Here is a 24459-nt window from a genome sequence, read left to right on the forward strand (position 1 = left end):
TAGGCACCTATGTATACCTTCCTATCCTGAGACTTAGCCCATGGAAGCCAGAGTATGGCCTCATTGCCCCCCTCCCCACCTCACGTCCATTTCCTCCTCCATGCCCTCTACCAGGTGCTCCACACCCCCCTCTCACCACTGAAACCAGCCACCTTTAACTGTACATTCCTGGTAACCCTGTCCGATCCTAATTTTTGGTTGTTCTCACTGCAACTCTTGACCCTTCTTGACCACTCTCTTTTGGAACTTCCTCCTCCTTCAGCTTCAATGAGACCACATGGGGCTGCTTCTCCTTCCACGGTCTGGCCATGCCACTTACAGCTGCAGTTGTGGATTCCCCTCCCCTTGCCCGAATATGACATGCTAGGATTCCTCAAGCTCTACCCATCTCGGCCCTTGTGCCCTCCCAGAGCAAACCTCATTCATCTCCATGGCCTCAAACCACTACCTCAATGCGAATGAATCCAGTTCTATAGCTCCACCCTTAAGAACACTTAGCATTGTCTTCTTTACTTCTCTCATATATAGAAGAGTACATAAGATATCTATGACATGACATTCAGGGGTGAAAATCTCCCTAACAATGCAAGGCATGAATCCTGGGGATGAGTCAGGCCTTGGCACTGTGAGACTGACAAAGCCTTTCAGACCAAAAGGAGAAAAGAAGTGTCATAAAGTAAGGCATCAGTGGTCAAGAGAGATCAAATGGAGTCAAGAGGTTATTCTGGAGGCTTCTCTTATGCAAGCTTCAGTTCGATAGTGCTAATTGCATGATCGCTTTTAAAACCAACCAACATCACTCCTGTTGCTTCTGAAGGGCACCTAGGGCTCGAACTGAGACTCTACAAGGGTTTCATACACTAGGTTTGTCTTCCTGGGTCAGATAAATCCTAAAACTGAGAGACACCAGCCTCTCCAAGATTATCAATTAATTACATTTCCCTATCCTTTTACATTGACACCCCTTCTCAACATGAAAATGTCAGAAGGGACATTGCCCAAAGATCCCTTCAGATTGAGAGAAGGATCAAAGGAGGAGGAGATATAACTGAGAATATTGGATTTAACAAATGAGTATGGTTGCTGAATCACTATATTACTATTCCTTCTAGCTTCCAGTGTTTTGGAGCAGCTAGAAGGAAAAATCTGAACTGGTGGAATGGTAGCCCATGATAAACTCTGGGATCAGTTCCATAAGTACTTGTTGAAATATACTTTGAAAATTACTGCTATTTTCTTTCTTTGCATTGTATATATGTTATATTTTACAATAAAAACGTTTTGAAAAAAGATATCTATGATATTTTAAAGAGTTATAAAAAATAAGGCAGACACCCATGCAACAACCACACACATTCTGGTTAGAAACCAGAACGTTGCCTTCATCTTACAAGCTTCCTATGTGCCTCTCCTTGTTTGCACCCCCCCACCCCTCCTCAAGAATAACAATCCTTTCCTTACTTTTTAAATAGTTTTTCACTATATATGACTCCATAAACAGTATATTATGTAGATGTTCCGCTTCCAGTAGTGGTCAAATGGCTCTTATTGAACCAACCTTTAGCAGATAACAATGATTAAATTCTGGGAAATATATAAAAAGCAGCTACCAGAAGGCACCAGAAAACAACCAAAGCCAAGGACAGGCAGATATTGGATGGGAGTTGACATTTGAAGGGGAAGAATGAATGACATTGAGATGAGTTTCCCATTTTTTTAATGGCGTTTAGCCTAAAAGCAAGCCCCAGTCTTTGCCATGTGGGGCAACTAAAATCTGGATAAAAACTCACAGTCTTAGTGATTGATGAACCTAAGAATGGCAAGTGGAGTAACCACAGCATCTGCAAAGTAAGGGGGGAAATTCTGGAAAGAGAGCTCCAAAGAGGAAGAGCCTGTGTATCAATCTTAAATATATATTCTTCCCAAATCTTGAATCTTGGTTAACCTCTGACTTTCATGGCACAGATGCCAAGCAGCCCAGTTAAAGACTAAAAGAACTGAATTCAAATTTGAGCTACCACCTTAAGGAGGAGACAAAGTTTGAAGTAGGATTTCAGCCAAGATAGCTGCCTGCTAAAACACATATAACGCCACTCATACACACAAATCAAAATTCATAACAGAATCCAGAGCCTCTACATCATTCACAACACCCAAGTTACTCAACATAAGAAGTAGGAAAATGTGACCAAGATAAGGCAATTCAATGAAAACTGACTTGAGATGACCCGAATGTCAGAGTTAGCAAAGATTTTTAAAAGCAGCTATCATGTTTTCACAAGCAGTGTGGACAACCAAAGCTGTAGGCTGAGCCCCAGTCTTAGGGTTTGTTAATATGAAACTTAACTCCACAAAGGTTAGGTCAAGCCTACTTAAAATTTAGGCCTAAGAGTCACCCCCAAGAGAGCCTCTTTTGTTGTTCAGATGTGGCTTCTCTCTCCAGCCAACACAACAAGCAAACTCACCACCTTCCCCCTGTCTACGTGGGACATGACTCCCAGGGGTGTGGACCTTCCTGGCAACGCGGGACGGAAATCCTAGAATGAGCTGAGACTCGGCATCAAGGGATTGAGAAAATCTTTCGACCAAAAGGGGGAAGAGTGAAATGAGACAAAGTGTCAATGGCTGAGAGATGCCAAACAGAGTCGAGAGGTTATCCTGGAGGTATTCTTACACATTAAGTAGATATCACCTTGTTATTCAAGATGTAATGGAAAGGCTGTAGGGAACTGTCTGAAAATGTAGAGCTGTGTTTCAGTAGCCATGTTTCTTGATGATGATTCAATAATGATATAGCTTTCACAATGTGACTGTGTGATTGTGAAAACCTGTCTGATGCTCCTTTTATCTACCTTGTCAACAGATGAGTAGAACGTATGGAATAAAAATAAATAATAGGGGGAACAAATGTTAAAATTAAAAAAAGCAGCTATCATAAATGCTCAAGGACATAAAAGAAAGTATGCTGATAATTAATAAAAATATAGGAAGTGGCGGGCCACGGTGGCTCAGTGGCACAGTTCTCGCCTGCTATACTGGAGACCCAGGTTCGATTCCTGGTATCTGCCCATGCAAAAAAAAAAAAAAGATAGGAAACCTTAGCAGATAAATAGAAATGAAAAAGAACCACATGAAAATTCTAAAACTGAAAACACAAAATCTACAACAAAAAATTCATTAGATGGGCATAAAGCAGACAGCAAATGATGGGAAAAAAGAGTCAATGAAAATTATCCAATCTAAATAACAGAAAGAAAAATATTAGCATATATATATATTCTATATTTTGTTCTATACTCTATCACTACCATGACAAATTACAACAAACTTAGTGGCTTAAAACAACACAGATCTGGGCGGGCAACAGTGGCTCAGTGGCACAGTTCTCATCTGCCCTGTCAGAGACCCGGGTTCATTTCCCGGTACCTGGCCATGTAAAAAACAAAAATCTTACATTTCTGTAGGTCAGAAGTCTGACCCAGGTCTCATTAAGTTAAAATCAAGGGGTTGGGGAGGCTGCCTTCCTTTTTGGAGGCACGAGGGAATGATCTGTTTTTTGCTCTTTCCAGCTTTTAGACATACCCACATTCTTTGGATCATGACCTCTTCTTCCATCTTCAAAGTCAGCAACACTGCATCTCTGCCAATCACATCTTCCTCTCTGACTACTTTTCTTCCATCTCCTCCACTTTTAAGGACCCTTGTGGTTATATTGGGCCCACCCAGGTTATCCAGCATTATCTCCCCATCTTAGGGTTCTTAATTTAATCACATCTGCAAAGTTCCTTTGGCCATGTAAGATAGCATAGTCACGTGTTCCAGGGATGCAGACATCTTTGGGGGCAGGGGGCATTTTTATTCCTACTACAATAAGTTTTTTTGTTTCACCTCTTTTTGAACTCCTTGTAAAATGTATCACCCTGTCATTCTCTTTTTGTATCTTGCTTCTTTCGCTCAACATTATGTTGGTAAGATTCATCTATATTAGTGTGTGTAGCAGTCATTCATTTTTTTGGTCATTGTTGTATTGTAGTTCATCCAATTAATACCACATACCACAATAATTTACCCATTTCTTTGTTGATGGACATTTTATCATTTCCAGTTTGGGGTTTTCTCAAACAACACTATTTGTACACATATGTTGGTGTATACATGCACAAGTTTCTCGGGGTATTACACCTAGAAGTGGCACTGTTAGGTCACAGAGTACCAATCTTTAGCTTTAATGGTTGATGCCAAACTGTTTCCACCATGTCTTAATTTACAGGTCCCACCAGCAGTGTATGATAACTCCAATTGCTTCACATCTTACCCATACTTGGTGTCATAAGACTAAATTTTACTTGTCTGGTGGGTATGTAATGGTTTTGACTAGTGTTTACTCAAGAAAACAGAAAAATCTAGGTACTTCAACAGAGGGAATTGAATAAAAGGAATGGGTTACAAAAGGGTTGGCATGGATAAGTCAACAGAGAAAGATTGGATAACCCAGAGATTAGAAATGGCAAGAAACCACCCCAGGTCCTGGGGCTGAAGCAAAAGAGAGACAGATCAACATATCCACATATGTACTCCATTCCCAGGAAGTGGGCTTCTCTCTTGTTGCTGATAACCTCAATTCTGGAGATAATGTCACTATTTCTGGGTGAAGCTTCTGAGGGCAATCACTTGGTGGCCTGAGGTTCTATGAATTTTACTCTTTAGTCTCCTACCCATTTTTTCCTTATCTTTTGTTTTGTTAGTTTTCAGAAGAAAGATTTGACAGTTATCACTCAGCACAATACACCTATAAGGAAATTACAATTCAATGAAGGATTTAAATCAAGTCCTCAGAATTTCATACAAACACCAAGTGCAAATATTCTAAAACATTGGTATTGCATCTCAAAATTTCCCCATTAGTGTTAAAACGCTTAAATTTATAGGTTTTCAAATAAAACTAGAATTAACAAACATGCCAAATGTTTCATTTTAACTATAGACATAGCTCCTATGTTTTGAGTTTTACAAAAACAAAGCAAAACGTGTCTTTCAACATGCATTCAAACAGCATTCAGTGTAATATTGCAGGTATAAGAGCAACAATTAACAGAATTGAACTGCTTTAACCTAAATATGCTTACTGTTTAACTACATCCCACAACGTGGCTAACTTGAGACGGGCTGAAATGTCATTGTTACATCCTAGATGAATGTCTATTTTCCAAAATACTGAACCCGAAGTCTTTAAAACAATCCTGGTTTCCATTCGAGTTAGCATAAATCACAAGCTTGTATTGCAGAACCTTTAAACTTAAAATGTAAAGAATGAATTGGGGAGGTGCCAAGACGGCAGCTTAGCAAGGTGTGCGATTTAATCTGTTCTCCAGAGCAGCTAGTAAACAACCAGGAATACTACAGAACAGCTCCTGGGACCATGTCAGTGACCAGACACACAGCGTACCCCAGTCTGGACCAGCTGGACCGGCTGCGAGCCCCCGCAGAACCGTCAATTCCCCAAGCTGCATCAGCCAGTGCCCCTCCCCCACAGGTTGCTTCCCAGAGGGGAAAGGAAAGAGACTTTACCAGCAGTGGGGGCTGAGAGCAACCAAACACCAATTGTGGAATTAATTCACAAATTCTGACTACAAAAAATAGGCCCCCACTCAGGTGAACCTGGTCAAAGTGGAGGTCACTCATTTTTGCCCTGGCACCAAGAGGGCAGGGCTGATGGAGAAGAAAAAAAAAAAGAGAAACAGATTTTTGTGGGTGTGTTTCTATGGGGGTTTGGCTGCCTTTGGATACAGTGGCAGGGCTTGTCAGGCTGCAATTTCCCCAGGCATAGGCAGACACAAGTTTGTTTGAGGGCTTGTCTGGAGCCTGTACCTTCCCCAGGGGAGGGGTGAGGCCCAATTCAGGTGGAATCCCTCCCTTAAGGAATTCAGACACATGGGGTTGGTAATTTGAAGTCATTAAAACCAACCTACAACCTCTCCTCTGTCTCCACCATGCCCCCAGCAGGGAGAGTCTGCCAAAGTTAAAGGTACCACATCATCTTATGCTGGTGGGACCTGCAGGCAGACAAGCACCACATACTGGGCAGGATAAGAAAAACAGAGTCCAGAGACTTCACAGGGAAGTCTTTCAACCTGCTGGGTCTCGCCCGCAGGGACAACCAATGCAGGTGACTCTTTCCTCCTGACAGGAGGCCAGTTTGGTCTGGGAAAATCCGGCTGGGGTCTATAATACCTAAGGAGACCCTCCTAAGGGGTGGCGGTGGGGGGAGGCACCTTACAGGCAGAGCAAGAAACAAGAAAATAAGAACTGAAAAATTCTCCTCTGTTAAACAAAACCTAAGCTAGAGGTCCAGAAAAAGCTGAACTGAATGTCAAAGAACAGACAGACAACAAATTCATACAGCAAGAAAACCCTAGGTAAAAGAAGTGAAAACAATCTCCAGAATAAACTAATTGAGGTAACGAAATGCCTAGATGCCAGCAAAAAATAACAAATTACACTAGGAAAATTGAAGATATGGCCCAGTCAAAGGAACAAACCAACAATTCAAATGAGATACAGGAGCTGAAATAATTAATTCAGAATATATGAACAGACATGGAAAACCTCACCAAAAAAAAAAATCAGTGAATTGAGGGAGGATATAAAGAAGGCAAGGAATGCACAAAAAGAAGAAATCAAAAGTCTGAAAAAACAAATCACAGAACTTATGGGAATGAAAGGCACAATAAAAGAGATGAAAAAAAACCAATGGAGGGCGGGCCGCGGTGGCTCAGCGGGCAAGAGTGCTTGCCTGCCGTGCCGGAGGACCCCGGTTCGATTCCCGGCCCCAGCCCATGTAAAAAAACAAACAAACAAACAAAATATAATAAAACAAGAAAATGTTTAAAAATGTTTCCCTTTCTTCCTCCCTTCCTTCCTTCTCTGTCTTTCCTTCCTTTAAAAAAAAAAAAAAAAAAAAAAAAACCAATGGAAACCTACAATGTTAGATTTTGGGACGCAAAGAAAGGATTAGTGAACTGGTGGATGGAACTTCTGAAATTTGACAAGCAAAAGAAATTATAGGGGAAAAAATGAAAAATATGAGCAAGGACTCAGGGAACTGAATGACCATATGAAGCACACGAATATACATGTTGTGTGTGTGTGTCCAAGAAGAAGAGAAAGGAAAAGAAGGAGAAAAACTAATGGAGGAAATTATCACTGAGAATATCCCAACTATTATGAAAGACTAAAAATTACAGATCCAAGAAGTGCAGCGTGCCCCAAAGAGAATAGATCCAAATAGATGTACTCCAAGACACTTACTAATCAGATTGTCAGAGGTCAAAGAGAAAGAGAGAATCTTGAAAGCAGCAAGAGAAAAGCAATCCATCACATACAAGGGAAGCCCAATAAGACTATGTGTAGATTTCTCAGCAGAAACCATAGAGGCAAGAAGACAGTGAGATGATAAATTTAAATTACTAAAAGACAAAAACTGCCAACCAAGAATTCTGTATACTGCAAAATTGTCCTTCAAAAATGAGGGGGAAATTAAAACATTTTCAGACAAAAAATTACTGAGAGGATTTGTGACCAAGAGACCAGCTCTGCAAGAAATACTAAAAGGAGCACTAGAGGAAGATATGAAAAGACAGGAGAGAGAGGTGTGAAGAAGAGTGTAGAAAGGAAGACTATCAGAAAAGGTAAAAAGAAGAAAAAATAGATATAACATATAAAATCCAAAGGGCAAAATGGTAGAAGAAAGTACTACCTGTACAGTAATAAAACTAAATGTTAATGGATTAAACGCCCCAGTCAAAAGACATGGACTGGCAGAATGGATTGAAAAACAGGACCCATCTATATGCTGTCTAAAGGAAACATATCTTAGATCCAAGAATAAACAGAGGTTGAAAGTGAAAGGTTGGGAAAAGATGTTTCATGCAAAAAACAACCAGAAAAGAGCAGGATTAGCTATGCTAATATTCAACAAATTAGACTTTAAATGTAAAACAGTTAAAAGAGACAAAGAAGGACACTATGTATTAATAAAAAGAACAATTCAACAAGAACACATAACAATTGTAAATATTTATGCACCAAGCAAGAATGCTCCAAAATACATGAGACAAACACTGAAAACACTGAAAGAGAAATAGACACATCTACCGTAATAGTTGGAGACTTCAATTCTCCACTGTCATCAATGGACAGAACATCTAGACAGAGGATCAATAAAGAAACACAGAATTTAAAAAAAAATTTTTTTAAATATGACAAGAAAGAAACACAAACATTCTTAACATATGATCATTCTGTTCTACATATATAATCAGTAATTCACAATATCATCACATAGTTGCATATTCATATCATGACCATTTGTTAGAACACTAGCATCAATCCAGAAAAAGAAATGAAGACAAGAGAAAAAGAAATTAAACTAAAAAATAAAAAAATTATATATACCATACCCCTTACCCCCCCCTTTCATTGATCACTAGCATTTCAAAGTAAATTTATTTTAACATTTGTTCCTCCTATTATTTATTTTTATTCCATATGTTCTACTCATCTGTTGACAAGGTAGATAAAAGGAGCATCAGACACAAGGTAGAAACAGAGAATTTGAATAATACAATAAATGAGCTAGACTTAACAGACATGTATAGAACATTACACCCCACAACAGCAGGATACACCTTTTTCTCAAGTGTTCATGGATCATTCTCAAGAATAGACCATATGCTGGGTCACATAGCAAGTCTCAATAAATTTAAAAAGATTGAAATCATACAAAATACTTTCTCAAATCATAAGGGAATGAAGTTGGAAATCAAAAATAGGGAGAGTGCCAGAAAATTCACAAATATGTGGAGTTCAACAACACACTCTTAAACAACCAGTGGATCAAGGAAGAAACTACAAGAGAAATCAGTAAATATCTTGAGGCAAATGAAAATTAAAACACAACATATCAAAACTTATGGGATGCAGCAAAGGCAGTGCTAAGAGGGAAATTTATTGCCCTAAATGCCTATATCAAAAAAGAAGAAAGGGCAAAAATACAGGAATTAACTGTCCACTTGGAAGAACTGGAGAAAGATCAGCAAACTAACCCCAAAGCAAGCAAAAGGAAAGAAATAACAAAGATTAGAGCAGAAATAAATGAAATTGAGAACATGAAAACAATTGAGAAAATCAACAAAACCCAGAAGCTGGTTCTATGAGAAAATCAATAAGATTGATGGACCCTTAGCAAGACTGACAAAAAGAAGAGAGAGGTTGCAAATAAATAAGATCAGAAATGGAAGAGGAGACATACCACTGACCCCACAAAAATAAAGGAAGTAATGACAAGAGAGTATGAACAACTTTATGCTAATAAATTCAACAATGTAGATGAAATGGACAACTTTCTAGAAAGGCATGTACAACCAACTTTGACTCAAGAAGAAATAGATGACCTCAACAAACCAATCTCAAGTAAAGAAATTAAATCAGTCATTAAGAAGCTCCCCCAAAAGAAAAGTCCAGGACCAGATGGCTTCACATGTGATTCTACCAAACATTCCAGAAAGAATTAGTACCAGTCCTGCTCAAACTCTTCAAAAAAAAATTGAAGAGGAGGGAAAGCTACCTAACTCATTGTATGAAGCCAACATCACCCTTGTACCAAAGCCAGACAAAGATATTACAAAAAAAGAAAACTACAGACCAATCTCTCTAATGAATACAAATGCAAAAATCCTCAACAACATTCTAGCAAATCGAATCCAGCAACACATTAAAAGAATTACACATCATGACCAAGTAGGATTCATCCTAGTGATGCTAGGATGGTTCAACATAAGAAAATCAATTAACGTAATACACCATATCAACAAAACAAAGCAGAAAAAAACGCATGATCATCTCGATTGATGCAGAAAAGGCATTTGACAAAATTCAACATCCTTTCCTGTTGAAAACACTTCAATGGATAGGAATAGAAGGGAACTTCCTCAAAATGATAAAGGGAATATATGAAAAACCCACAGCTAGCATCATCCTCACATGGGGAAAAACTGAAAACTTTCCCCCTAAGATCAGGAACTAGACAAGGATGTCCACTATCACCACTGTCAGTCAACATTGGGTTGGAAGTTCTAGCCAGAGCAATTAGATAAGAAAAAGAAATACACGGCATCAAAATTGGAAAAGAAGAAGTAAAACTCTCACTGTTTGCAGATGATATGATAATATATGTTGAAAACCCCGAAAAATCCACAGCAAAACTACTAGAGCTAATAAATGAGTACAGCAAAGTGGCAGATTACAAGATCTGTAGTAATTACAAAAATCTGCAGTGTTTCTATACACTAGTAATGAACAATCTGAGGGGGATATCAAGAAAAAAATTCCATTTACGATTGCAACCAAAAGAATAAAATATTTAGGAATAAATTTAACTAAAGAGAAAAAGACCTATACAAACAAAACTACAAGAAATTGTTAAAAGAAATCACAGAAGACCTAAATAGGTGGAAGGGCATACCATATTCCTGGATTGGAAGACTAATATAGTTAAGATGTCAATTACTAAATTGATTCACAGATTCAATGCAATACCAATTAAAATCCCAAAAACTTACTTTTCGGAAATAGAAAAACCAATAACCAAATTTATCTGGAAGGGCAGGGTGCCCCGAATAGCTAAAAGTATCCTGAGAAACAAAAATGAAGTCAGAGGTCTCACGCTACCTGACTTTAAGGTGTATTATGAAGCTACAGTGATCAAAACATCATAGTACTGCCATAAAGATAGACATATTGACGAATGGAATCAAATAGAGTGTTCAGATATAGACCCTCTCATCTATGGACAATTGATCTTTGATAAGGCAGTCAAGCCAACTCACCTGGGACAGAACAGTCTCTTCAGTAAATGGTGCCTAGAAAACTGGATATCCATATGCAAAAGAATGAAACAGGACACCCTATACAAAACCCTATACAAAAGTTAACTCAAAATGAATCAAAGACCTAAACATTAGATCTAAGACCATAAAACTGTTAGAAGAAACTGTAGGGAAATATCTTATAAATCTTATGCTCGGAGGTGGTTTTCTAGACCCTACACCCAAGGCAAGAGCATTGAAGAAATAAATAAATAAATGGGAACTCCTCAAAATCAAACACTTTGGTGCATCAGAGAACTTCATCAAGAAAGTAAAATGACAGCCTACCTAATGGGAGACAATATTTGGAAACGACATATCAGGTAAAGGTCTAGTATCCAGAATTTATAAAGAAATTGTTCAACTCAACAACAAAAAGGTAGCCAACCCAATTACAAAATGGAAAAAAGACTTGAACAGACACTTCTCAGAAGAGGAAATACAAATGGCCAAAAGGCAAATGAAGTTATGCTCAACTTCCCTGGCTATTAGAGAAATGCAAATCAAAACCACAATGAGATATTATCTCACACCCACCAGAATGGCCATTATGAATAAAACAGAAAATGACAAGTGCTGGAGAGAATGTGGAGAAGGAGGCACGCTTATCCACTGTTGGTGGGAATGTCAAATGGTACAAACACTGTGGAGGGCAGTTTGGCAGTTCCTCAAAAAGCTAAATATAGAATTGCCCTATGACCCAGCAATAGCATTGCTAGGTATCTACTCAGAGGACATGAAGGCAAGGACACAAATGGACATTTGCACACCAGTGTTTATAGCAGCATTATTTACAATTGCCAAGAGATGGAAATGGCCAAAATGTCCATCAACAGACGAGTGGCTAAACAAGCTATGGTATATACATACGATGGAATATTATGCAGCTGTAAGACAGAATAAAGTTATGAAGTATGTAACAACATGGATGGACCTTAAGGACATTATGCTGAGTAGCCAGAAACAAAAGGACAAATACTGTATGGTCTCACTGTTATGAACTGACATTAGTGAATAAACTTGGAGAATTTTGTTGGTAACAGAGACCATGAGGAGATAGAAATAGGCTAAGATATTGGGTAATTAGAGTTGAAAGGATACAGATTGTGCAACAGGAATGTAAAAACTCAGAAATGGATAGCACAATACTACCTAACTATAATACAATTATGTTAAAACACTGAATGAAGCTGAATGTGAAAATGATAGAGTGAGGGGGGCTAGAGGCACAAATGAAATCAGAAAAGAAGATACACGATAAAGATTGAGATGGTATAATCTAGGAATGCCTAGAGTGTATAATGATAGTGACTAAATGTACAAATTTAAAAATGTTTTTGCATAAGGAAGAATGAAGGAATGTCATTACTGCAGGGTGCTGATAATAGATGGTAATTAATATTTTAAAATTTCAACTTATGTGTGAGACTAAAGCAAAAAATGTTTATTTGGTACAAATTTATACTTTGACTAGTGCATTTCCTAACATAACTTATGTAGATAGCTTAATTGAATACCATAAGTACATGGAACCTTGAGTAGGGCATGAGATTTTGTTGGTTTGTCCAGAGTGATGCCCAGATAAATCCCAGAGTGAATTGAACAGGGAATAAAAAAGTATTTGCAAAGTCCCCTTCGGGGAATGGTGAGAAGGGGAAAATTCAACTTCCCCAAGTTGAATTCTTGATGTTCTCACAAGCAGTGCAGACAACCAAAGCTATAGGCTGAGCCCCCAGTCTTGGGGGTTGTTCATATGAAACTTAACCTCACAAGGGATAGGTCAAGCCTACTTAAAACTAGGCCTAAAAATCACCCCCAAGAGAATGTCTTTTGTTGCTCAGATGTGGCCTCTCTCTCCAGCCACCACAACAAGCAAACTCGCCACCTTCCCCCTGTCTATGTGGGACATGACTCCCAGGGGTGTGGACCTTCCTGGCAACGTGGGACGGAAATCCTAGAATGAGCTGAGATTCAGCATCAAGGGATTGAGAGAACCTTCTCGACCAAAAGGGGGAAGAGTGAAATGAGACAAAGTGTCAATGGCTGAGAGATTCCAAACAGAGTCGAGAGGTTATCCTGGAGGCTATTCTTACGCATTAAGTGGATATCACCTTGTTATTCAAGATGTAATGGAGAGGCTGGAGGGAAGTGCCTGAAAATATAGAGCTGTGTTCCAGTAGCCATGTTTCTTGAAGATGATTGTATAATGATATAGCTTTCACAATGTGACTGTGTGATGGTGAAAACCCTGGGTCTGATGCTCCTTTTATCTACTTTGGGAACAGACGAGTAGAACATATGGATAAAAAAATTAGTTTGAAATGCTAGTGATCAATGAAAGGGAGGGGTAAGGGGTATGGAATATATAAATTTTCTTTTCTGTTTTTGTTTTATTCCTTTTTCTGAATAGATGTAAATGTTCCAAGAAATGATCATGATGATGAATATGCAACTATGTGATGATATTATGAATTACTGATTATATATGTAGAAAATAGGAATGTTTGCATTTGTTTGGTGTTTTTTGGTATTTAAAAAAATAAAATAAAATAATTTTTTTTTAATTTAAAGACTGTTGACCAGGTAGTGGTCAGGATCAATTCCATTCTCCATCCCCCACTCGTACTGGACATGCCAGACTGCCCTCTCCCTCCCACAGATGCACGGCTTCTGCCCTTGCAGTAGCAGCCGCCCATTGCTCCTTGGCTACCTGTGCACTGTTTAATTGAAAATCACTGGAGTTTTCCTGTAAAACTTGGTCATATCCATTCATGCTGCTCTCAAGCGCCATCACTCAGAAGCTGGCTGGCTGGGCCACCATAGCTGGGCTAGATTGACAAGGCCATGCCTCCCATCATTTGACTACCATGAGCACCACCGCTTGCTCCTCATATAGAATTCAAGAAGAGCTCTACATATGTGTGGTGCACATTTGCTTTGTCTTTTGACATGACTGTCACAGCATCTTCTTGGGTAGCAAAATCAACATCTGCCTCACTAGTTACTTTGCCAGCAGGACCAATTTCAACGTGTACCTTCATAGTGTCAAGCGGTGGGGGAAAAAAAGTCATAAATGTTGTTTTCAGTAGCTCTATACGTTAATCCCTGCATGTGTGCACAGTATCCTGTTGTGCTTTGGAAAGTAGAGCCATCATCCCAGTGTCTGTGATCAGACATTCCTGGAAAACAATAATTGAGATCTCTTCCAAATTTATCTGACCCAAATCTCTAGCCATCATTATAGCCATTATAATCATCATAGCCCTCCCTAGCCTCTGTCATAAGCTCCACATCTCTTGCCTTCAAAGTCAGCTCCCCTGTCAATACCATCACCCCCTCTGCCAGCCCCAGGTCTGTCATAGGGACCTGGCCGCAGCATGGCCAGAACCTTCCTTGGAGGTTCATGGTGACTTCTAACTTCAGTTTGACTGCTCTCAAAGATTTCCATATACCTGTGCCCTATTCATTCTTGTGTTTCTTTAGAGCCTTTTCAGCTATTTCTTGTAAAGCAAGATGCTCAAAGCCCTCCCCCAAACTCCTCCCTAGAAGCCCACCAGCAATGTTGTCCCATTTGGCACAATTCTCAATCCTGAGAAGAACAGAACAATTTCTTCCTTCCTACGTCCAAAGAGAAGTCCTCCAAGATGCACAAAGCCACCATTGGCCATGTGAGGTCCACTGGGACCACATGCTCAACACCCGATCCATGTTAAGGTCGTTTGACTGGAACACTTGGATTTGTCTGTGTCCCATAGTCTCTCTGTCTATTTTCAGGGCCAGTTTGACTTCATCTTCTGATACAAGTTCAACAAAAGTTTTGCTACTTGGTCTGCCTTCTCTGGCATAGATGAAATGAATACCTTTGAGCCCAACTTTGAAGTTTTCTTTCAGAAGAAAACTTCTGCACCTCATCCGCCAAGCAAGTCCCAGACCTTCACCACAATCCCCTCTCTGCCTCCAGTGCCCACCGTCCTAGTGTGAACAGAAGACCTTAAGAATCACCCCTGAATGCCCCCACTGTGCACTGCTTCCTTTGAGAGCTCCAGAGACAGAGAATGTTCCTACCAGTTCTGAGTTAATTCAATTGGCAGAAGATGATTGCACCCCTACAGAGTGCAAGTTTCTGTGTAGACGCTCTGGGGGTGGGAACATGAAGTTGAGTGAAACCTCTTCCCGCCTTTCAGGGGTTGATATCCAGCCAGATAGGCTGTGTTGACTGCAACACAAGGCAGGGAGCCAGTGGCATTTTAGCAACAGCATAAACAAAGAGATGGGGAGATGCATTTCTCCAGGGAGGGCTGAAGAGGGTTTCCTGGAGCAGATGACCTGAACATTAAAAAAGGGTAAGAGGGGTGGTGCGACTGTGGCTCAATGGCATGCCGTCTTGCCTGCCATGCCTGAGACCCGGGTTTGATTCCCAGTGCCTGCCCATGCAAAAAAAAAAAAAAAAAAGAGAGTAAGAAGCATGCACGGCTGGTTCAGTGGTAGAATGCTCACCTTCCATGCAGAAGACCTAGGTCCAATTCCCAGACCATACCCCCCCCCCAAAAAAAAAAAAAAACAGAAAAGGTTAACGGTAAGTATATATGACATCAAAGCACAAGAAACAAGAAGATAAATTGGACTTTGTCAAAATTAAAAACTTTTGCGCATCAAAGGACATTCTCAAGAAGGTAAAAAAGACAACCCCACTGAGTGGGAGAAAATATTTGGAAATCATACATCTGATAAGGATTTAATAACCAGAACATATAAAGAACTGCTATGATTCAATTACAAAAAGACAAATAGTTCAATTTAAAATTGAGCAAAGCACTTGAATAGATATTTCTCTAGAGAAGATATGTAAATGGCCAATAAGGACACGAAAAGATGCTCAACATAATTAGCCACTGAAAAACGTAAATCAAATTACAATGAGATACCACTCCACACCCATTAGGATGGATATTATTATTATTTTTATTTAAATATGGAATGCTTCACAAATTTGCATGTCATCTTTGCACGGGGCCATGCTAATCTTCTCTGTAACATTCCAATTTTAGTATATGTGCCACCAAAGCAAGCACAACTATTATTAAAAAATAGAAAGAAAAAAGAAAATAACAAGGGCTGACAAGGATGTGGAGAAATTGGAACTCTCATATATCGCTGGTGAGAATGGAAAATGATTCAGCCACTGTGGAAAACAGTTTGACAGTTCCTCAAAAAACAGAACAAACATACAAATAAAAACAGAACTGCCATATAACCCGGCAATTCTTTTACATGCATATCAAAAATAATTGAGAGCAGGGTCCCAAACAGATATTTGTAAATCAATATTTGTAGCAGCATTATTCGCACAGCTAAAAGGTGGAAACAGCCCAAGTGTCCATAAACTGACAAATGGATAAACAAAATGTGGTATATCCACACAATGGAATATTATTCAGTCTTAAAAAGGAGGGAAATTCTGGTACATGTTACAATACAGATGAACCTTGAAAACATTATGCTAAGAGAAAAGGATACTGTATGTTTCCACTTATATTAAATATTTAGGACAAGTGAGTTCATAGAGAGAGAAAGTAAATTATAGGCTATCAAGTCTGGGTGGGGAAGGGAATTATTGCTAATGGGTAAAGAATTTCTGTTTCAGATGATGGAAAAGATTTAGTAACGGAAGTGGCAGCACAACATAGTAAAGTAATTAATGCCTCTGAATTGTACCCTTAAAGATGGTTAAAATGGCCTATTTTATGTTATATGTAAGTCGCCACAACTCTTTTTAAAGGTAGGATGTCAATGGTAAATGCCAAAGGAGAACAATGTTCAGTACTGCAGGAAGAGTGTAAGCAAAGGCACAGAGGTAGGAAATGCAGGCACCGCAGAGAACAAGCAGTTGGGGACTGCTGGAGTTGGACATGCAGGTGGGTATAAAAGGAGGACAGAGGGCTTCAGAGAGACCTCGAAGTTCAGGGCAGGAAATCTACCTCCCTGCAGCCGGCAGGGAGAGGCCCCCGAGATTCCCCATCAGAGCTGCAGCTGTGCTGGTGGCAGTACAAGGGAAAGCTGGGTGGCGTGGGGGGAAGCGATCGGTGGTCTCCTGGGGTGGTGAGTGGCCAGCCTGGGGGTCACAGGAATACCAGGGAGGAGAGCAGGGCAGGGAGAGTCCATGGTGGGATAATGGTCGGAATGTGAGTGTGGAGGTGAGAGAGGGGGCTGGGGAGGTCCCACTGACAGACACAGAAAGAAGACAGGCCTGCAAAGAAGGAGGCCAGGTCTGAGCTGTGCTGCCACCAGCCGCGGAGTGCCTGGGTCGCCAGGCCCCCGAGAGAGGCCAGGAAGGAACCTCCTAACACAGGCCTGCTGCTGCCTTGGTTTCTGGCTTCCAGCCAGAGCTTCTGCTGTTTTGAGCCACAGGTTTTGTGTTACTTTGTTACGGCAGCCCCAGGAGTCCAATGCAGACGCCATCTGTGAAGAAGTGCTGGTTGGGTTGACGAGCCTGGGGTAACAGGTGCCCCAGGTCAGCATGTAAATGCGGCATCACTGGGGAAAGAGGGTGGCAGTGGGTCCTCAGGCCATAGGGGAAACAGACCAACCTGCCTCCCAGGGGCATGTCACCAAAGCCTCTGTCATCCTAGGATCTGAGATCCCCCCGTATAACCCGTGGGACCCACATCCCATGGAAAGCCAACGGTGTTTCTTGAACCAATCGACACCACGGTCTGCACCCCCTAATGGAAATGGTCTCGTCTGCCACCCTCCTCCTTCACCCAGTGCCAACCCTCCCCAGAACTCACCCACCATGCACAGTACCCCCACGCTCAAGTCCGGTCACAGTGTGGTGCCACCTCCTCTCCTGCCCTCCCTGCCCCCAGCCCCCCACATTCCCTAGCCAACCCAGACAACATTTCCTGCTGTATGGCTCCCCCTGGCACCATACCCTGTAACTTGTGCAGCCTGCAGTGCCTCTGTGCCATCAGGGCCTGGGTCTCCTTTGGACCCCCACCCTTAGGGGGAATTCAACCCTCAGCCCATGGGATTCTTGTCCCCCACTTATGGCCCTACTGGACTGTGACCCTGGAGGGGGCACCTTCCATTCACTCCTGGGGCCTCCAACTAGAAAATGGTAATGATTGGACAGAAAGGGCTTCCTTTTGTTCGTCTCAAACTCGCCACTTTCAAAGACACAAGGAATGCACTTTTTTCCTTTGTTGTAGGGTTTAGTGCACGAATCTGCTCACTCCAAAAAACCACTCATGACTTGGGGTTCTTTAACCCTTCAAACACTGTTTTTAGTCCTTCCTCACTTTGGAGTTCCTCCACGTCCCCAATTCACTCATTCACCCATTCATTCATTCAATCATCTGTTCACGCATCCAACAAACATCAGTGCCTGGCACTGCTGAGGGCCAGGTCTCCGGGAGACCGCAGGGGACGCAGTGCAGCCTTCAAGACCCCCGCTTTGGCTCACTCCTCTAAGCAGAACTGAGAAGGTCCCACTGCCTGGGAGCGAAGCCCCAAGGGTCGACTGCTAAGCTCAGCTAGGCCGAGCATGTTCTCCAGCTGTCACTGCTTCCCAATGCGGCAGCGGCCGGGAGAGCGCCAAGGCAGGGGTCAGGCCACCCTTTGGCCCGCAAAGTTTGGGGCCGGCGTGGGCGGGGCCGGCCGCGCTGAGGCAGGGACAGATTGGCTGGGTGGGACCGGGGTGGGCGGGGCGGGGCCCGGAACCGCTCGCGCTGTGTGCCCGGGCCCGGCCTGGCTGTGGAGTGGCGACCGCGCGGCGGCTGGACGAGAGCAATGGGTGAAAATGCCCCTTCCGGGGACCCTCGGGCCGGGGAGGGGGCGAGGTCACCCTCTCACCCACCCAATTGGGACCGCGGAGAAGGGGAGTGCAGGAGAGGGTGCGCCTACCCTGCCGCCTTCCTGGGGTGTAGCACCTCCTTCGGCAGCCGGGAAGCAGGCGCGGCCGGGACCCCACAACACCGCCGCACGAGCCCTACAGGGGTCCCGGAGCCCCTAAGTCAGGAGCGAAGTCACGCGCGCGTGGGGGGTGGGCACGCAGAGCTCGGACCCGGCTGGGACGGAGCAGGAGGCAGTAGGGCGAAAAGGTCAGCCCTGACCAGAATGGGGCCGAGGCAGCGCGGTCTCGCTGGCCAGGGCTGGGATCCTGCAGTCCTGCCACCTACCCTGAACCCTTGCCCCATCTCCTTCTCCCCGGGTGACCTTGCGCAGCTACTGCACCGCTCGGTGCCTCGGTCTCCTCATCTGGGAAGTGAGAGTGAGAGTGACGCGTGGGTGCCGCGAGTCAGCTGCAAATTAGAGTTTAGAAAATGTGAGCTGCAGTTTTCGCTCTGGTACTCTACTTTTACAAAAAAGAAAAACGAGGCTCGTGGGGTTTAGGAACTTGTGGAAGGTCACACAGCCCGCAAGTGGCCGGAACCACGCCTGGCCATCCCATTCTAGAAAGTTCAGCCCCAGTTCAAATAGGGTATATCCTATGAAGCCTGCCCAAGCTTCCCCAGTTATGTTCCCCACACCAACTGGCTGGTCTTTCCCAGTGGCCTCTCTGGGGGCAGTGCAGGGGTCCCAGCCCCCCATATCGATGTCAGTGCTGAGGGTCCTCGGGACTGTGCCAGTGAAGGAATGAATGACCAGCTCTATCTTTCAGGTCTGTTCTCAGAGCTGAGATTGGCTGTGCCCTGGGGCCACATCGCCGCCAAAGCCTGGGGCTCCCTGCAGGGTCCCCCGGTTCTCTGCCTGCATGGCTGGCTGGACAATGCCAACTCCTTTGACAGACTCATCCCTCTTCTCCCGCAAGGTGGGGCTGGGGGTGTGCAGCTGTGGGGATGGGTGGCAGTGAATGAGGAAGGGGGGGAGACACCTGATGTGGACGCTTACTATCCCTTATCTCTGCTTCAGACTTCTATTACGTTGCCATGGATTTTGGGGGTCACGGGCTCTCGTCCCATTACAGTCCAGGTCTCCCTTATTACTACCAAGACTTTGTGAATGAAATTAGAAGAGTTGCAGCAGGTGAGGCAGAGGCAGAGGGCTGGGGGGTCTGTGGGAAGAGGCGGGGGCTCTGGGACATCTTCTCTCATTGGGGGAGTGGGATGTGGTATGGAAGGAGTGATGCTGGCCGGGGGTGGGGGTCTGGGATCTGGTCCCGGTCCTGCTGAGAGTTCCTGGGTGACTTTGGGGACACTGGGGCTGGCTGCCATGACAAGCTCGTGTCCTCGTCTGGGTCTCTCCCTTTACCGTGGAGCTGGGGCCTCTTCTAAGTTGGTCTCCAGGGTAGGGCAGCCCAGCCTGCTGGGAAGGAATTTCCCAAGCCCAGGTCCGAAGAGGGTCGGAGGGTGGGGGGGCTGAGGCCAGGCCCCTCCAGAGCTTCTGGGCTTTTTGTATTTACAGCCTTGAAATGGAATCGCTTCTCCCTGATGGGACACAGTTTCGGTAAGTGCAGCAAGTTTTCTTTGGCCAGGACCTGAGGCAGTTGGGCTCCTGCGGGAAGGGGCTGGAGGGAGGGAGGGGGCACTCTGGGCCTGATCTTCCCCTGTGCTTCTGAGAGCTGACCTTCATCTGCCAGGGGAATACAGCCCTTGGCTGTTACCCAGTCAATGTGACCAGGGAAATGAGGCCTTTTGAGTGGTCAGGGGTGATGAAGGGGTGGTGACAGCCTTAGGAGGGAGCTCCGAGTTTGACAGGGAGTACAAAGCTCCCACCCCAGTTGGGGGTGAGAGGAGGCCAGGCTCTGGGCTGGAGGTGGGTTTCTGGCGGGTCCTGAGGAGGGAGCTTTAGGAGCCGTTTTGGGAGCTGGGGAGGGTCGTGATGAGGTCTCAGCTGACTGCTCTTTCATCCCACAGGGGGCACAGTGGGCGGCATGGTGAGTAGATGGCTCTACCGAGATCACCTTGCACTCTTCCCAGTGGGATGGGCAGGGCAGGGGAGGAAGGGAAGTTACCTGGGAGAGGAGGTGCCTCTTCTACAACAAGTTTCAGCAGTCAGCCTTCTACTAGCCCAGTGCCAATTTGCTTTGTAAGCTGCAAGGCTCTTTATAGATTATAACATTAATCGTTATTGTGGGCAGGTGGTTGAAACCATGAGAGATTCTTGGTAGGTTACAGTTTGTTGACTTTCTTCCACTCTCTCTGTGCGCTGGAGGAACAGAAGATTCTTGTTTGGCCTTTTGGTCAGTACCCTTCCCCCTGCCTGGAAGATGTCCCAGGAAACACCTGTGTCCCTGGGGAAGAACTTGGGAGTTCTTTCTTCCTCTCCTACTTCTTCTTCTTCTTCATCTTTTTTTTTTTTTGACACGGGCAGGCTCAGGGAATCGAACCTGGGTTTCTTACAGGGCAAGCAAGAATTCTGCCACTGAGCCATTGTTGCACTGCCCTACCACTCTTCTTTTGTGTTCAATACAGTTTTCCTGTATCTTCCCTGAGATGGTAGACAAACTCATCTTGCTGGACGCATCGCCATTTGTCCTGGATACTAATGTAAGAAGGGGGGTGTCCATCCCTGCTGTCACTGGGGCAGGCCTGGGCCCTGAGGTGTGCCCTCTTCCAGCATGTCCTTCGGTGGATGCTCAGGAGGAGGAGGAGGTGACAGAGGGTGGACAAGGAGCATCAGGGTCCCCCACCTGGGAAGCAGTATTCTGCAGCTTGTGCCCCTAGGCATGGTCAAGGCAAGGGACATGGGGCCTTTGTTTGCCCTGGGAAGTCCCGCGTGTGGCCTGGAATCTGCAGACTCGGTTGGTCTTGAGTGGTGTTTACCAGCCCAGGTGAAGATGGGAAGGACCAAGGAACAGGGCAGGAGAGGGTAGAAGGAGTGGCTTGAGGCAAGGAGCACCCAGTCTGGCGTGCCCACCCACACTGACTCCCATGGAATGCCTTTGGGCTGTGCACATGTGGCTCACCTATCCACGGCCACCCTGAGTGCAGAATAATGGACAAGTCCTGATCCCTCCCACCCCACCCCCAACAGCAACCCCCAGACCATCCCTGGGTCCCAGTCCTGACCCTGCCGCTTACCTGCTGTGTGATCTTGGTCAAGTCCCTTTGCCTGTCTGGGCCTGGCTTCCTTACCTGGTGGGTTTGATGACCCCAGAGGTCCCTGCCTGCTTGGATATCCTGTTATTCTAGTACTGAGGGCCCAGCTTTTCGACTGTGTTATAGTCCCCTCATCAGTTTCAGTTTTGTCTGTAAAGTGACCACAGACTCCAGGAGGGCAGGAACCATGTCTGTCTGTCTGTCTGTCACCAAGTCCCTAATCCCTGAACATAGTAAATGCTCAATAAATCATCATGGGATGGGGGGGCAGAGGCCTTGGGGTTATGGTGAAGATCCAGGAGATTGCAAGGGGACGAGCTTGCTCCCTTCTATGTGTATTTCACCCAGAGTCGCCACGCCCTGGGCCCACAGGTTGTTCCTCCTGGGGGGGCCTTGGTAAGGGTTGGGTGCCCCCCTCCTCCACTCCCAAAGGGGATAGATGTAGATAGTGTCAGGCTGTTCTCCCGGAGTGAGCAGGACTGGAAATAGGCACGCAGGGAAGGTGCTAGAAGCCTCCCCTTGCCTTGCCTCTTCTCCATCATCAGGAATGACGCATTCTTTGAAACACATGGACTTGTCGACCCATGATGGTTCCTGACCTGTGACCCCTTTGCCCTCACCCTGCACCTTTGCCAAGCACTTTGCAGTAGACAGAGATTTCCTCCCCCACCTCCCCCCCTTCACCCAGCCTGATCCCTCCAGGTGTCCCGGGCTGCAGGCAGGGCTGGACTGGCTGTGACAGACAGAAATGGCCCAGAAGCAGATGGCTGACTATCAGGGGCCAATCTCTAGTCTACATGAATCTCCAGCTAAGCGGGTGCTGAGGGTACGGCTTGAGGCCCCATTTGCCCACCAGCGGATCCCTGTCCCTTAGGAAACGGAGCACCTGCTGACCTACAGGCGGAGAGCCATCGAGCACATACTGCAGCTGGAGGCCTCTGAGAAGCCTTCCAAAGTGGTCAGCCCGGAGGAGATGCTGCAGGGGTGGGTGCCCAGAGGGCGAACCTGTGGGAGGGAGGCTTGGGGGACCGTGGATCCCCCCACTCCCCACCCCCACCCAAGGAAGGAAAGCCCCGAGGCATGGGCAAGGCTCTCCTATATAAACCCACACCAAGCCTGCTCACTCTGAATGGGTCCTCGCAGGGGAGCTCCTCTGCCTTTCATTCTCCCCTCTACAGCAATGCCTTCACCTCTATGATCCCTCTCCATGTGCCTTCATGCCCCTCCCTCAAGCACACTCACTCCCCTTCCACACCTTTTTTTCCCTCTGGGACTCCAGCCTGAGGCTCCTTCTACCTGGATCCTCTCTCCCCTGCACCTTGCTAACTTCCCCATGCCTCCTGCAGGCCTCAGCTGGCTGTCACATCCTCTAGGAAGCCTGCCATGACTCCCCAGGGAGCAACCCCACTCCACCCTGTAGGTAGCCACGGGGTCCATATTAGCCTATGATACACTTGTTCCTGCCCCATGAGAATAGGCAGGGACCACGTAGCCTTAGTCATGTATGTTCCTCTAGCCCCTCGGCAGAGGGCCCAGGAGGTGAGGGGACTCCATGAGAATTTGTTGTCTAAGGGCCTGAAAACACACACACATACACGCTCATACAACTTCTCTGCACATGAATGGTCCCCTGCAACTCAACACTCTGCCTTCCAGCCTGCGCTCTCTGCTTCTGCACTTCTTTCAGACCCACTTATTCCATGTCACCTCTCTGAGGGCACAGACTCAGCTGTGCACACTCACAGTCACACACCGCTGCCGTGCACATCCTTGCAAATAGTCTCCCTTGCCCTGCCCTCCTCTCTCCTTCTGTTCTCCCCCGCCCCAAGGCATCGTATGCCCTCTGTTTCGCCTAGGTTCCTGAAGAACAATCCTCATGTGGGAGAGGAGTGTGGGAAACTTCTCCTACAGAGAGGAACCTCACAGGTGGCCACAGGTAAGGGATCCACTGTCCAAGACCATTGTTTTTTGTCACTATTCTTTCCAAATAATGATAATGATAACCTTTATCAAGTATTTGCTTTGGCCCATACATAATGCTAATGCTGTGCGATCTGCACGTCTGTTAATCCTCATGCCTGTATACATCCCACCGAGAGCAGGAGAAAGAGATTTGGAAAGACTAAGCAGCTGGTCCAAAGTGATCCGGCTCGTGTGCCTCCTAGAAAGCCACAGTTCCGAGGGGAGATTTGGTAGGTGTATTGCATTGAAATGTGAATGTGCTGGAAGGAAGTTGCCAGGATGTTCCAGGGTGCCAAGGCATTTGGAAGGTTTTTTAAAACCGAGAGTTGGTGGTTCCTTGGTGTGTTGTTAGTCAAGGTTCATCCAGAGAAACCGAGAACCAACAGGAAATATACTATTAAGAGATTTATTATAGGAGTTGGCTCATGCGATTGTGGGGATTGGCAAGTCTGAATTCCATAGTGCAGGCCGTAAGTTGTAAACTCTGATGAGGGTGAAGTTGAATTCCCATGGAGAAGTTGACTGGCTGAACT

General features: G+C 44.8%; 1 protein-coding gene, 1 non-coding gene and 1 pseudogene across 3 annotated transcripts in view; 1 reads left to right on the forward strand and 2 right to left on the reverse strand.

The window, feature by feature from the left end:
- Nucleotides 1-13521: 13521 nt before the first annotated feature.
- Nucleotides 13522-17893, reverse strand: LOC143690419 (heterogeneous nuclear ribonucleoprotein H2-like; annotated as a pseudogene).
- On the reverse strand, nt 15892-15997 carry LOC143642989 (U6 spliceosomal RNA). The gene has a single exon (XR_013156046.1). It is a non-coding gene; the product is annotated as a U6 spliceosomal RNA (small nuclear RNA).
- Nucleotides 17894-18631: 738 nt separating the features above from the next.
- SERHL2 (serine hydrolase like 2) overlaps nt 18632-24459 on the forward strand; it is a 32945-nt gene continuing 27117 nt past the window's right edge. For both annotated transcript variants that reach the window (XM_077169069.1, XM_077169068.1), the window contains exons 1-8: nt 18632-18717; nt 19585-19734; nt 19836-19949; nt 20328-20369; nt 20780-20799; nt 21338-21412; nt 22839-22948; nt 23821-23900. In XM_077169069.1, the coding sequence (XP_077025184.1) occupies nt 18714-18717; nt 19585-19734; nt 19836-19949; nt 20328-20369; nt 20780-20799; nt 21338-21412; nt 22839-22948; nt 23821-23900 (595 nt within the window). In that variant the 5' untranslated portion in view covers nt 18632-18713. The remainder of the gene's footprint in view (nt 18718-19584; nt 19735-19835; nt 19950-20327; nt 20370-20779; nt 20800-21337; nt 21413-22838; nt 22949-23820; nt 23901-24459) is intronic.

Source organism: Tamandua tetradactyla, chromosome 7 (assembly GCF_023851605.1).
Source record: "Tamandua tetradactyla isolate mTamTet1 chromosome 7, mTamTet1.pri, whole genome shotgun sequence".
NCBI classification, from domain to species: Eukaryota; Metazoa; Chordata; class Mammalia; order Pilosa; family Myrmecophagidae; genus Tamandua; species Tamandua tetradactyla.